The sequence below is a fragment of the Heterodontus francisci genome, chromosome 37 (assembly GCF_036365525.1).
Source record: "Heterodontus francisci isolate sHetFra1 chromosome 37, sHetFra1.hap1, whole genome shotgun sequence".
Lineage (NCBI taxonomy): Eukaryota > Metazoa > Chordata > Chondrichthyes > Heterodontiformes > Heterodontidae > Heterodontus > Heterodontus francisci.
In genome coordinates, this window is record NC_090407.1 from 17,234,871 (window position 1) to 17,249,078 (window position 14,208).

The following is a 14,208-nucleotide window of genomic DNA, read 5'->3' on the forward strand; positions in this document are numbered from 1 at the left end:
ACTTGTCAGGCTGCATTCCAGAAAGTTCAGAACAACTCGCCCTGTAAAAAAATAAATCCTCAGGTCCCCCCGGTTCTTTAGCCAATTAACTTCAATCTGTGTCCTCTGGTTACCCACCCTCCTCAGTAGAATCAGTTTCAATCTATTAATCAAATCCCTTCACAATTTTGAACAGCTCTATTTAATCTTCCCTTTAGCTTTTCTGCTCTAAGAGTGTGTGTAAAATTTGAATATAGACTTATAGAAAATGGAGGAACAGCTTGTCATGTGTATTGACTGCAGTACAATTGTGCCCTGCACAGTTTTGCAAAATCGCGAGATTACAGCAGTATTCAAACTTTGGGGAAAATACACCGGACAGAATAGGAGCGGAGTTTATGCCATTCAGTTTATCGCTACAATATATTTCTATTACACCCTAACCTGATTCCACGGTATCTCATGCACGGTGTGAATGGGTTCTACGCACGATATCAAAGGGAACTTTACACACAAAAAAAACCTGAGGAGATTCCCTTTTGCTCAGTGAACTCAAATGGGTGCAACTTGCACAGAGTGGGGGAGTGACCCATCCGTGTTTATCTGTGGCTCAATGTACTGAGTGGTGATAAATGGAAGCGTTTGCGGGGGAGAACTCTCTGGAGCCTCACTGGGAGTGTTGCCATTTACTGGTGTGGGAAATGTAGAAATCACTAATAACCGTAACATGGAGAGTCACAGCGGGCCCTTCTCCCTCTCACTGACAGCTGGCGTCTCCCCATTCAGTTCATCCCCTCTCTCTGTCTCTGCACAAAGGAGGCTGAGCCTGTGAAAATGATCTAACAGCGGAGGAGGGACCATTGAAGCTCCAGGTGTGATATCCCAACTCGAAGAGATTCCTTGCAAAAACATTATGTGGTCGTTATCACATTGCTGTTGTGAGATTGTGGGATCTTGCTGTGCGCAAATAGGCTGTACTCCCCCACCCCCCCCCCCCACCCCCACCCCCACCCCCACCCCACATTATAACAGGGACTACCGTACTTCATTTGCTGTAACAAGCTCTTTTGGACCTCCTCGGATTGTGAAAGGCGCTATAGAAATGCAAATTCCTTATTTTTAAACCTATGCAGAAATAAACTCCTTTTTTCCCCCAGAGGAGGCACCTCCCCTGCAACAACTGGATGGAAGTTTCTAACCGATGTCCCTTTGTCATATCGTAGTATCGTTAGGAATAGGAAAAGGCCATTCAGCCCTAAAACCTGTTCCGCCATTCAAGGGGGAAATTGCTTTGTGTTTGATTTGAATGGAAATTCTGCTTTCTGCACGTTAAGTGACATCTCAACCTATCTCCATTCTTGCCTTTGTTAACAGTAATGGGCCCACTTGTTGATTTAATTTACTGGAATCTACAAGTGCATGTATCATTTACGCTGCCGTGAACTCCATTTACTTTCAGGATTTCCCCAAAGAAGCACAACATTGCACCTGCTGTTTGAATATGCAGCACACGCGTAAAACCATGAACGGTGCCTGGGGGCTTGTTGAGAATCATTAACGCACAACCAGGCTCCATTATTACATTTTCAAAGATTATTTGCAAAGTATTTTAAAGTTGTGAAGAGGGACTTTTCAATGTTTTGTACAGATTGTTGTTAGGGGAGTAGGGGCCTGTTCACGGTGGGAAGCGCTGAGGTCGAGGGGAAGCTGAAGCTGCTGTGAGATTCTGAGCAGAAAATTGTGATTGTGTCAGAACATGGAGATCATTAGCACGGTGCTGCCTTTGAGAGCAAAGCGTGAAACGGATTTGGGATTTACCAGAGAGCGAGAAATGAGCTTTGAATAGCACCCCCACTATGACATTGGCCGCCAGCCTCTTCACCGCCCTGTCACCCACACACACACTGATCAACAGCAATTTTTCGGTTAATTTCCCGCTGTGTGAGGGACATTACCGCACAAGATGCGGATCCCCGACCTCCTCAAAATGCATTTTCTTTTCGGGTGCATAAGTTAAATTGTAAAACGCTGCACACAAACATCTAAATCTCGACAGTTTAACTTTTTAGTAACTATAGTAACATTAGCATCAAATTATCCATAACAATCTTCCGAGTTAACAAAGGGACGAAGTTAAAGATGAAAGTTAATAAATGTTTGGGGACAAACACTTTCCAATCCAGTCTCTACCCAAAAAGCATTCCACAAAAATACGTAAAGCGGCCAAATCCAATCAATATTCAGTTTTATTGATTCAGGGTAAGAATTGACAAAGAGTCAGATAAATAATTTATAACGTTCCGTCTTTAGTTTCCAACCCCTCTCTCTGGCTCCCCCCTCACCCCTCTCCCCATTTTCTCACTCTGGCCATTGCTTCTCTGAGCTTTCCAAATATTCTTGGCCCTTCCTGGACCATCACTATATAGGAATTATCATCTCATTCCTCTCCAGTCCAACTCATTCTTTCCCAGGGTCTCAAACTGTGGATCTCCAGAACCTCCCCCCACTCTCCGCCCCGCCAATCTATAAATCGCAAGCCTGATGTCACCAAATCATTTCTTCGTTACTCTTTTCAAGCCAGGCGCTGTTTTGCACTCTGCTCACATTCGGCCTGTCTGTGCTCCGAGGTGTCTCAGAGTGGTTTGAAGACGGCTCCTGTTGTTTATTGGCCAGAATATAAAACCGACTGAAGCTTCTTCATATAAACACAAAGAGGCGATTCCCTGTCCACAGTCCTCAATTTTCCAGTCAATTTGAGAAGCAGACCCGCGGGTTGATCAAATGGCCTGTCACTCAGGATGACTGGCAGTTTGGAACATTTGACCCGGAATGATTGTGATGGACGTGAGCTACAGGTCAGTGACCGCTCGTTACCCAGGACTGCTTCCCGGGCCAGACTTGCTGCAATCTCCTCTTTTGATGGGCTTAATCCTATTTTGAGAAAATTCCTCTTTTCTCTCCTGGACACTTGAGGAAACAAAGAGCTTGGATAATCTACGGGAGAGCATTTGAAAATGTTCCTTTTCAACACCAGAATGGATCGTTTTGATTTTTAATTGGCTCAGAGTAGATCAATCCTTGTTAGTGTGTTATGTTACAATGAACATTTCTCCTGCTCACAGACAAACTCCCAGGTCCTAATTCACTCAAACATTTTCTCTAACTTTCACTCTCCCTAAATCTTTCTGCCTCTAACTCCAAGTCCGCTCTGATTTCCACACGGTGCCCCTTCTTGCCGTCTCTCTCTCTCTCACGAAATCTAACTGTTCACACTAGCCTGCTCCTTAATACTCTTCAACTCTCTTCCCCAAAACCAACTTGCATTTATATAGCGCCTTTAACTAGTAAAACACCCCAAGGCTGCTTACAAGAGAGTTATCAGACAAAAATTCACACTGAGCAAAAAAGATATTAAGACAGATAGATTTTAAGGAGCATCTTCAAGGAGGCGAGAGATAGAGAGGTTTAGGGAGGGGATTCCAGACTTTAGGGTCCAGACAGTTGAAGACATGGCTGCCAATGGTGGAGCAAAGTGAGTGCAGGAGGCCAGAATTGTAGGATCATAGATATCTCAGAGGGTGATAGGTCTCGGGAGTTAGGGAGGGTTGGGGACAAGGATGGATTTTAACACAGGAATGAGAATGTTAAATTTGAGTCAATGCAGTTCAGTGAGGATATGATGATGGGTGAGTGGGACTTGCTGCCAGTTAAGATACAGGCAGCAGAGTTTTGGATGAGCTCAAGTTTACAGATGGTGCAAGGCATGAGGTGGGCAGTGTAATAGTCGAGTCCGGAGGTAACAAAAGTGTAGACCTTTTTCTCATTTTCAGAGTCAGGCAGGTGTATTGCAACAACGGGTGCCTTTCCTGTGGCATCCACGTCTGAAGAATAAATATTTTAAAACCCCTGGGTCCTGGCTCCAAATTTCAGCTAAAACTTTAGTACAGGTGCAAAGAGGAAACTGTTAGCTAAGATTGTGGTGTAAATGCATTCTAATCTTCTCTTGCGTGCAAGCTCTCAATTCTCTCAAAGACTACAGTTATTCTACTACATTTGCTTTGCTGTGAAGTGGTTTCCGATGAACATTGATGCAAAAGTGATGTTAACTTGGGAGGCAAATCCGGATCAGCCTTCTGAATGTACTCCAGCCAAGCAGTGTCCCACCCTCACAATCCCTCCCCTCCAATTCTCCCATTCCCTCTCCCGGCCTCAACTTCGAGGACACTATGTTACAAATCTTAAACTTGGCACCAGATGAAGTATAATTCCTGTCTAATGTGAACTGATCCATTTGATCTCCCAGGTGCTGTATAAACATTGTATTTAGTCTTTTCATGATATATAATAGTGGGTTCTGCTAAGTACACGCCATTTAAATAAACACACACATACCTTTCTACTGGAAAGCAGAGTACCTGTCCGAATCTACAGTCTAACTGCTCAAAACATTGAAAGGATCCGATAGGCTCAATAGGGAGAATCAAGATCAAGGAGACATAATAAAATTAGAGCTGGGCCATTCAGGAGCAAAATCAGAAGCACTTTTTCACATAAAGAGTAATAAGAATTTAAAGTTCTCTCCTCTTAAAGGCTGTGGATGCTGAGAGACAATTGAAGCTTTCATAGCTGAGATCCATAGATTTTTATTGAATAAGGCTATCAAGGGATGTGGAGCAAAGGCAGGTAAATGGAGTTGCAGTGCAGATCAGCTATGGTCTAACTGAATGGAGGAGCAGGACAAATGGCCTCCTCCTTTTCCCTATGTTCAGATGTTCCTCCATTCTTCTCAGCTTTTCTTTTTTTTGTGTGTGTGAAGCTTTGCTTCACATTTTACACCAATGGACCCAGAATCATGATGTAACAGAATGGCAGGCTAACTCTCATATCTCTTAGGCCTACTGGAGCCTATTTAGTGATTACGAGTACAAGGATAATTTCAATAATATGACTCTAATTACGTCCGTGGTGTTTAGTTTTTATTACACAGTATGGGAGCACTTTGTTTTTTTATGAACACAGCGAATAGAGAGGAAATAGGAATCGTAATTCATTGCTGATTAATGACTATTGCGGTGTTAATGATTAAACACACACTTTATGAAATACCCCAATTGCCCAACAGGGTGTCCATGACTAACACAATCAATATACCATACTGGCTCTTAGTCTGTTTTGTTATTTATTGTTTGCTTCAGATCTTGTGCATAAAATGCAACAAAATATAACCCTATTGAAAAGCTGGAGTTCCCCAATCATGGTTCTATATGAGGAGGCCACAAACTGCAGTGAAAGATCCCAAAAGAAAAAACACAATCAGCAACTACTGATACTCATTTAATCTAAAGTTGAGAAAACTGAGTTTAAAAAAGTCATAAAATTTAAATCCTGGTGTATAAATGATGTTCCCTATATAGTCACTGATTCATGCACATTTACTATCAAATGTTATCATCTTGCTCTCGATAACTCATTCTTTGACATCCTGTATCAGTTATTGTGACTATCTAAGAGTGGGTGTATATTGCATTGCAGCTTCCAGTCTGAGGCAAACTTGCTTACTCTGCAAGCATGGCACTTGAATTCTATTATCCAGCAGAGAACATGTTTGAATTCAGGTGTAGAACTCCTCTTCCATCAGTTATATTTTAAATCTTTACATAGTGCTGGGGTCTGTGTCTGCATTTTCTAAATATGTAGATAGATATGTATCCTAACTCACACCAAGTCCCCTGCACCCATCAGCACTGTGTTCACTAACCTACATTGGCTTCCAGTTCACCAATGCCTGGGCTTTAAAGTTCTCACTATCAGGTTCAAACCCCTCCATGATTTTGCCCCTCCCTATTTTTGCAACCTTCTCCCGTTCTCAACTCTCCATGATCTCTGCATTGCTCCAATTCTGGTCCCTTGTGCATCTCCCAATTCCTTCACCTCACCATTGGCGGTCATGCTATCAGCTGCCTAGGCCCCAAGCTCTGGAATTCCCTCTCTAAACCCCTCCACTTCTATTCATTTAAGACAATCCTTAAAGCCTACCTCTTTAACCAAGATTTTGGTAATCTAACCAAATATCTCTGTCAATTTTGTCCGATAATGCTCCTGTGAAGCTTGGGCCATTTTGCTTTCTAAAATGTGCTGTAAAATTGCAAGTTGGTTAAATAAATTGCAGGTAGTTGCCAAAAGTTTTCATTCCCTGACCACTTTTTACAGGTAGTTTGACACCACAGTGGATTTACTCTCCAGATCCTTTCTGATGGAAGTGGTGTGAGACTACCTTCTAATTGGTTAATCCAATTGGAAAGTTGTACTGTAAATATATCCAGGGAATTCTCTGTTGCACTGACGACAATGCTTGATGAATTGAGGCTTGAGACTTTTTTTCCACAGTTGTGTGCAACTTATTTTAAGTCTTGGTTGACTGGCTGGACTGGAGTGTTTCACAGCGGTATTGCAACTTAGACAGAAGCTAAAGTGAACTCAAGGCAATGAGACTAAACATCTTAGAGAGGCTTAATGTGGAGCTGGTACTGGATGAAATGGCTCAGTCTGTGTTGACCATTTTATACTTCGAATCATAGACTCTTATAACACAAGAGAAGGCCATTCGGCCCACTATGTCTGTGTTGGCTCTTTGAAAGAACTTTCCAATTTGTCCCACTTCCCTACTCTTTCTCTTTATCCCTGAATTTTTCCGTTTCAAGCGTTTATCCAATTCCCTTTTGAAAATTACTATTGAACTTTTATAAACCAGTTTTAAACACCCAACTGCCATCTAATGGTTTCACCTGTAATTGATGAATAGAACACTATACAATAAATCCAGTCTATTTCATTGAACTGCAAACGCAGTGGACACAAAGCAGAAGGGAATCCAATGGAATATTAGATAGGTAATATTCCAAATTATTAAAATCAATAATTAAATATTCTTCCAGCTTATAGCCACAAGTGTTGATGTATTTTATTCCACAGTAGCAATCCAAGTTTCAACGAACTCACCCTGCACCCAGCCCCCATACAATCACATTTCACTTACCAGTGATAGACTGACCAGATCAGTAACTGTTTCACATTTGATTGTTCATCTAGCAGTAAGTTGGAATGGGGGAGCGGTGATGGCTCTCTGCATGCACTGTGAACCATACTCTGACTGTTATGTTTTTTCTGATGGAGAAGAATGATGAAGTAGTCAGATCCGGGTACTTGATAAATTTTATACCTCAAGGACTGGTAGGAGGATGTATAATTGGTTATATTAGCCCTAGAATGGGAAAAGGAGGATGAGAATCAGCCAGGGTTTCCACACCTGATCATTATCTAGTGACTCCTACAGCAAATCGGGCGCCATGTGATGCAGTCAATCAGCTGACATTTGTTGCCGAGATCAAGCTTGATCTGGCAATTGGCCAGGGCACCAGAGGGCAGTTGGTACGTGTGAAACCATCACCCACCCAGGATCAATACCTTGAAAAGGGGAGAAGAGATGCTGGACAGAAAGAACAAGCAAGTGAGTAGCTTCACACCAGCTGGATTTACAATAAATAAAATACATTTACAATAGATAAAACTTTGAGACAAAATCTAAACAATACAAACTTTATTGTGTTCCAATATAGAAATAAAATTTCAAACACCTTTTTACAACACATTTACAGAACATCTTAAATACACAAAACTACAAGAAATGATAGAAAGGGCAGTGCACTTAATGTATACGATATACATCAGGGGGAATCAGACAGCTACCAAGGTCGCCAGAGAGGTTCTGAGTCGGGGAAAAGGATATTGTTGGTGGGACATTTACTCTGAATAATGAGGGGCGGACACCGCTCGTCTTTTTCTGGTTCCGGACTACAAATCTCCGTTTTCTTATCATTCGATTTGATTTCAGCCACTTGTCGCTGGCTGCTGTTTCTAACTAAGGGGGGAGAGATGGGTTTGGGGGCGCTATTCACGCGGGTGGCGGAGGTGGAGAGCTCGCCCGGCAGCGTTGTGGTTGGCGTAAGGTTGGCGGATTGAGCCCGGTGCAACGAAGCGGCTTCGAAGCGGCAGGCGCTGTCCGCGGTGCTGAAACGGGAGCCGGAGAAGACAGGAAACGCGTTGACCAAGTGGTTCAGCACTCCCAGGCGCAAGTGCTCGTCTGTGCTTTTGCTTCGGAGCAGATACTGGCTGACCCCGTTCAAACAACTTCTGAATCCAGCCTGGTATTCGGCCACACCTTCCTGAGTCAGCATCAGAACTCCTGAAAACCCAAATATAGTCAATGTGAGCAATTCGATTGGACCTCTTCACCAGTCAGTTATTTCGTTCTTTTAACACTCTCTCATTGCCTCACTGGTTAAGTTTTATATCACAGTTTTCTACTTTATTCAAAAACTCATTAACTCCCTATCTGTGCTTGGAGTACCCGTTCTTCCCTCTCTCTCTCTCTATACCCACCTATTGGGGATATTTATCTGTCAGGTCCGAGAAAGAATATACATCCCAAACGTACATCTTTCCAGAGACAGCCTATTTTCAGCATTTACTGTTTATATTTCAGTGTTTACAGCACAGAAACAGGCCATTCGGCCCAACGAGCCCCCTCCCACCTTACTTCATTTCCTCCATCACCATATCATTCTAGTCCTTTCTCTCTCGTCTACTTATCCAACTTCCCCTTAAATGTATTTCATTATTGTAGTTGCACCAGCGAACTATAGTTTAATAGTCCTAAGTTCCCCAGATTTCTCCTTGTAGGAACTCCGAATTCTCCGACTGCGGTGCAACTTTTGCATTCTGCATCTAACTCGCATCTTTGAACTCTACTCATGCGTCATACTTCGACACAGCTTATGGAGGATGAGTTTAAAGGATAAACTCACTAGTCAAACGCTAAACTTAACTGAATTAGACTATAATAGACAGACTTCACCCAGCAGCGAGCACAGCTCCTGAAAATTGCCAACTATATATATCCCCCATCTACAAAATATTTCATTCCATTTAAGGGTGGTAGATATCTGAACACACACACTCTCATCTCAATGCATTCCGCAAAAAGACTGTGATGCTGGGATGTGTTAGTTAAGGGTATCAAGGGATTAGGAAGCTAAGGCGGGAAATGGAGTTGAGGTACAGATCAGCCAGGATCTAACTGAATGGTGAACTAGGATGAGAGGCTGAAGCGCCCCCCGCACCACCCACCCCGTTCCTAATTTCTTATCAGGAACAGTTGTAACCGTTACAGGCAACAACACAAAAAATGTAGAAAATGGACGGAAAATCCCTTTAGAGAAATATCACATTGGGAGAAAATGAAACTTACAAAGCATTGTTCTTTTCCCTAACATGTTACATCTCCGGCTCCAACCAATAGGGTTACAAGGAGCAGGCCTATCAAAGCTAAAGCGCTCATAATGCTCACCTTTGCGAGACCCTTGCAAATCCTTCAGGTGTTTCACTGTTAACTCCAAAATATCGGCCTTTTCTAGTTTACGTTTCCTGATCTGTTGGGGAAAATATACATATATCTTCTTTAGACTAGGTTATCGGAGAAAGGAGACGTAAAGCATTTTTACAAAGCACATTCCAAACCCATTCATCCTCACTGGACAACTGCAAGAGAAAAACATTTGGTGCTGTTTCTAATTCAATGTCTCACATTATTGGAATAATGTTCCTCCAGGAGAGTTTTCAGCTGCTCCAGGCACTCGTTGATCCGAGCTCTTCTCTTTTTCTCCATCAAAGGCTTTGAAATCTGGAGACAGAAAATAAACAAGCCTAGCTCCTCAGTACTTTCCACGATTCCAATGACATTTTAAAAGATGAGGTCAAAAAATTTCAAGCCGATTGCTGTAAATTTCACACCCACCTTCCTGTAACTGCACGCTTGCGCCGTGAGTGGAGACGGAAATCCTTCCATTGCTTTGTTGGTATTTTTCATTTCCCTGCCTGGTTTTGGGGAATTGACTTTTTGTTTGAAAGCCGTGTGTACTTGCCCTGTGTGGTGGAATGCTGGAGGAACTCCGGGGTTTTATAAAGCATCGCCACTTTGCATTTGAATAAAGCGACTTACTGCCCGCAGAAGCTCCGGTTGTAAGAACCCATTGTAAAAGCTAAGAGAAAGGCTCTGTTCTTATTATTCCTCGCCACTGAATCTGAAACACAGAGCTGATCTTCCAGAGTCATTTGGTCAAGTCAGTTCTTAAACGTTACTTTTAGGGCAATGAAAGGAATTCTTTGATTTATCTGAATCCGGCAAAATGAGAAAATCATACCAATTCTTAATAAAAACACAGCCAGATAGAAAGTGGAAAGAAACACATACATTTCTGTAAGAGGTAGAGATTGGATTGATTGAAACAGAATTTGCTGTTGCTATTAAGGATTATTTGTTACTAATTTTAGTATAGTTACTAATAAGTTAATTGTCGATTTCTAGATGTTTGTGTCTAATGTTTTACAATTTATTCTTCCAAATAAGAAAGGCATTGCGGAGAGGTCGGGGATCCGCATCTTGTGCGGTAATGTCCCTCACACAGCGGAAAATTAACCGAAAAATTGCTGTGTGTGGGTGACAGGGCGGTGATGAGGCTGGCGGCCAATGTCATAGTGGGGGTGCTATTCAAAGCTCATTTCTCGCTCTCTGGTAAATCCCAAATCCGTTTCACGCTTTGCTCTCAAAGGCAGCACCGTGCTAATGATCTCCATGTTCTGACACAATCACAATTTTCTGCTCAGAATCTCACAGCAGCTTCAGCTTCCCCTCGACCTCAGCGCTTCCCACCGTGAACAGCCCCCCAGCAACAATTGCATAAGATAGAAAAGGTCCCTTCACAACTCTCTATATTCGTCCTTTGAGTCTCTCTTGGGGTGACGGGGGGGGGGGGGGGGGTTTGAAACATTTTAAAGTAACTTTCTACTTAATGGATTAGTGTCGGTAATTGTGACACAGATCTGTATTTTTAAACATGCGTTTAGAAGTGAGATGATGATTTACTTGTCCTTTACGTCTTGAGTTAACAACTTGCGTTTATTATAGCGCACGCGGCAAAACGTTCCAAGACGCTGACAGGAGCAATTATCAAACACAATTAAACATTCAATTAAAGTTCAAATTACACAGAAATTTCAGTGCGAATTAAGGATAGATAAATAAATCAATTCGGAAAACGTGTTCACTGTAATTAATACATTGCCTTACACTGAGTGCAGAGTTTTACTGGACTGAAGTTTGCAACAACTCTGTCTGGGAAATGTTTTACTGTCTAAGCCCAGCTGCGTGTCGTTAACTCAAGTACACAGGAGAAGACCCAGGAGTGAAAGTTGTTTTTATATTTTTAGGGCGGTTTAACATTTCTCCCGTTAAAGTTTCTTCCATTAATGATAGACAGAGGAGGGGAGTGTTGTAGGGAGTTGCTGCTACATTTTACACCGTGAGGTGAAAACATTTCTTCATCAGAACATAAGAAAAAGGAGCGGGAATAGAGCGTACAGCCTCTGGAGACTGATTCAATAAGATCCTGGCTAATCTACCTCAGCACCACTTTCTGGCCCTTCCCCCATGTCCCTTAATGCTCCAAAAGTCTATCAGGCTCAGGTTTGAATATACTCAAGGACTGTGTATGCTCTGGGGCAGAGAATTCCAAAGATTCACAATCCTCTGAGTAAAGAAATGTCTCCTCATCTTAAATGACCGAAACCTCATTCGAAGTTCATAACTCTCCAGCCAGTGGAAACGGCCTGACCCTTCTGGGAATGTCAAGCTCCTGTTTGGAGAGAGGAAGGACGAGGAAGAGTCTGGACAGCTAGTAGGTAGACTCTTGCGATTGGTTGGGAGCTGGGATTGTCCCAGGAGCCAAAGGTGGAGTTTCAAAAAAACATTTCACTGTAACTAAACCAATATTCAACGGCAGGATTCTTTTTTTGGAGGGTGGGGTGGGTTGGAAAAGGGAATTGAGTTTTTAAAAACGCATGATTATAGAATGTTACAGTTTCACGTTGGCAACACGTTAACTGTTAAATATTGAACCTTTTCACATAAACCTAAGCCCTTAAACGGTATAGCTGCTAGTTGCAACTAATTACCCTCCCGCCCATTCAATATTAGCTAAGATACAGTCGAAAGATAAAGATTAATTAGTTGTCAGCCAGTTGAAAATGTAACTCATCGTGCTTAACGGATTTTTCACAGAATCATGCAATATAGAAGGCCCTTCGGTCCATCGCACCTATGCCGGCTGTTTAAAAGCTATCTAATTAGTCTCAATCCCTGCTCTTTCTCCATCACCCTGCAATTGTTCCCCTTTTCAAGTATAAAAATATAAAAAGAACTTTCATTCCCGGGTCTTTTCCTGTGTACTTTTAAGCTATCGTTCAATCTGCTTCCACTGCCCTTTCAGACGGTGCGTTCCTGTACATTTCACTTGTAAACTCTAAAGATAAATTAATAGGATTTATTTACAATATTGGAACATTCTATATTTTTGGTAAGTACAGTCAAACCACATTACGATGTCTGTATAAGATAAGCTTTGCGAGGGGCACGGAATCGCCCTCGTTAGATCTCTCTCCAGGCACACATAATTTAATGCTTTATCGCTGTGCGATAGCAAAGTGGCTGCCCCCAGTTCTTGGGGGATATGTGGGAACACATTTCTTTACGGTGACTGAACTCAATGTGCTTCAGTGTAGGATGCAGGAAATCACTGACGAGCTGCCATATTTGAACAAAATTTCAAAGGAGGTAAGAGAATTGCAGAGGGGCAGGGGTTTGAGAGTTTCGAATGACAGGCCAAGGTCTCACACTTGGACAACTGTGCACAGTTTTCGTCTTCGTATTACAAAACTTATATAGAGGCACTGAAGAAGGTGCAAAGAAGATTTACAAGGATGAAACTAAAAGTGGGAGGTGATAACAATCAGAAAAAACTGGGTCTCTTTTCCCTGGAAAAGGGAAGACTGATGGAGGTCTTTAAAATTATGAAAGGGCTTGATCGGGTAGACGTAGGGAAGATGCTTCTACTGTAGGGGTGTTGAAAATTAGGAGCCATAAATATAAGATAGCCACTAATAAAACCAATCGGAGAACTAGATAAACTTCTTTACCCACAGCGTGAGAACGTGGGACTGGCTGTCACCTGGAGTAGTTGAGGCGAACAGCAGAGATGCATTGGGGGGGGGGGGGGGGGGGGAGAGATAAGTTAGTGAGGGAGAAGGAAATGGGATATGTTGAAAGGGTTAAGTGAAATAAGAGGCTCGTGTGGAGCAGAAACACCAGCATAGTCCAGCTGGGTGAAATTCGTTTGCAGTAAACTATGTAAAGCTGGTTTAAGACTGCCACAATGGTGGTGGTGGTGGGGGGGGGGGGGGGGGGGGGGGGGAGTGTCAGATATGAAGGACCAAAAAGCAGCGTGGTAATATGTGTGTGGGGGATGGGGGTATGACAATGGAGGTTGCTGAGGTAGAGTGGGCAAGGTTGAGGATGAGGAGTTGACGTTGGGAGATGGGGCGCCCATGTAGATCACTGAAACTGAGGCGAAGAGAATGCAAGTGACTGCATTTGGGACAAGTTGGAAATGGGAGGCCAGAAAGGAGGGTTTGATAGTGTCAAAAGATTTCAGCAGCAGACGGGCTGAGGTGAGGTGGAAACAGACAGTGTTGTCTAGGTGGAAATCAGCAGTCTTGGTTATGGAAGTGGGGTGAAGCGCGAACTTGGGGCATTTAAACCCCCTGTGGATAAATGTTTGAACGCACCGATCAACATTTATGTTTCCCTGTATTCTGTTTTCCGCCCTCTTTCCCTCTTGTTTTTAATTCTATAGCTTGTTCTTTGCTTCAATCTGTGACTCAATTTCTCTCTGTTTGAATCCAGTCTGATCAACACTTTTATTTTCTAACCAGTTCAAAAGGACATTTTTGTGTGCTATTAAAACAAGAATAAAAGCAGCAATTTGCTGAGTTGAGGCGAATCCCCGGGGCCTCCTGTTTATCATATTAAATGTGACCCAGTCCCTGACAGCAGCCTTCAGCCAGGACGGCTCCTCGCAGCGAGGAAAATCGCGGAAACGCCTCCGTCTCATTGAGTTCACACTGTCCCAATTCGGTGCCCACAGACAGAGACAAGACAACCAGCTCCGGGCGCACAATTAATGTGGGAGCATCTCTGAAAAAAATCGATTCGATACTGCGAAAAATATCTTGAAATGGTAAATTGAAGCCAGTTTTTGGGAACAGGTTGAAAGGGGG

At 42.8% G+C, this 14,208-nt stretch overlaps 1 protein-coding gene across 1 annotated transcript; it reads right to left on the reverse strand.

Moving 5' to 3' along the window:
• Positions 1–7,721: 7,721 nt before the first annotated feature.
• LOC137351934 (transcription factor HES-3-like) lies at positions 7,722–9,904 on the reverse strand. The gene is made up of 4 exons (XM_068016812.1): positions 9,833–9,904; positions 9,623–9,718; positions 9,386–9,467; positions 7,722–8,221 (listed from the first exon to the last, which is right to left on the reverse strand). The coding sequence occupies exons 1-4, from the start codon at positions 9,902–9,904 to the stop codon at positions 7,722–7,724; spliced, it is 750 nt and encodes a 249-aa protein (XP_067872913.1).
• Between the last annotated feature and the right edge of the window lie 4,304 nt (positions 9,905–14,208).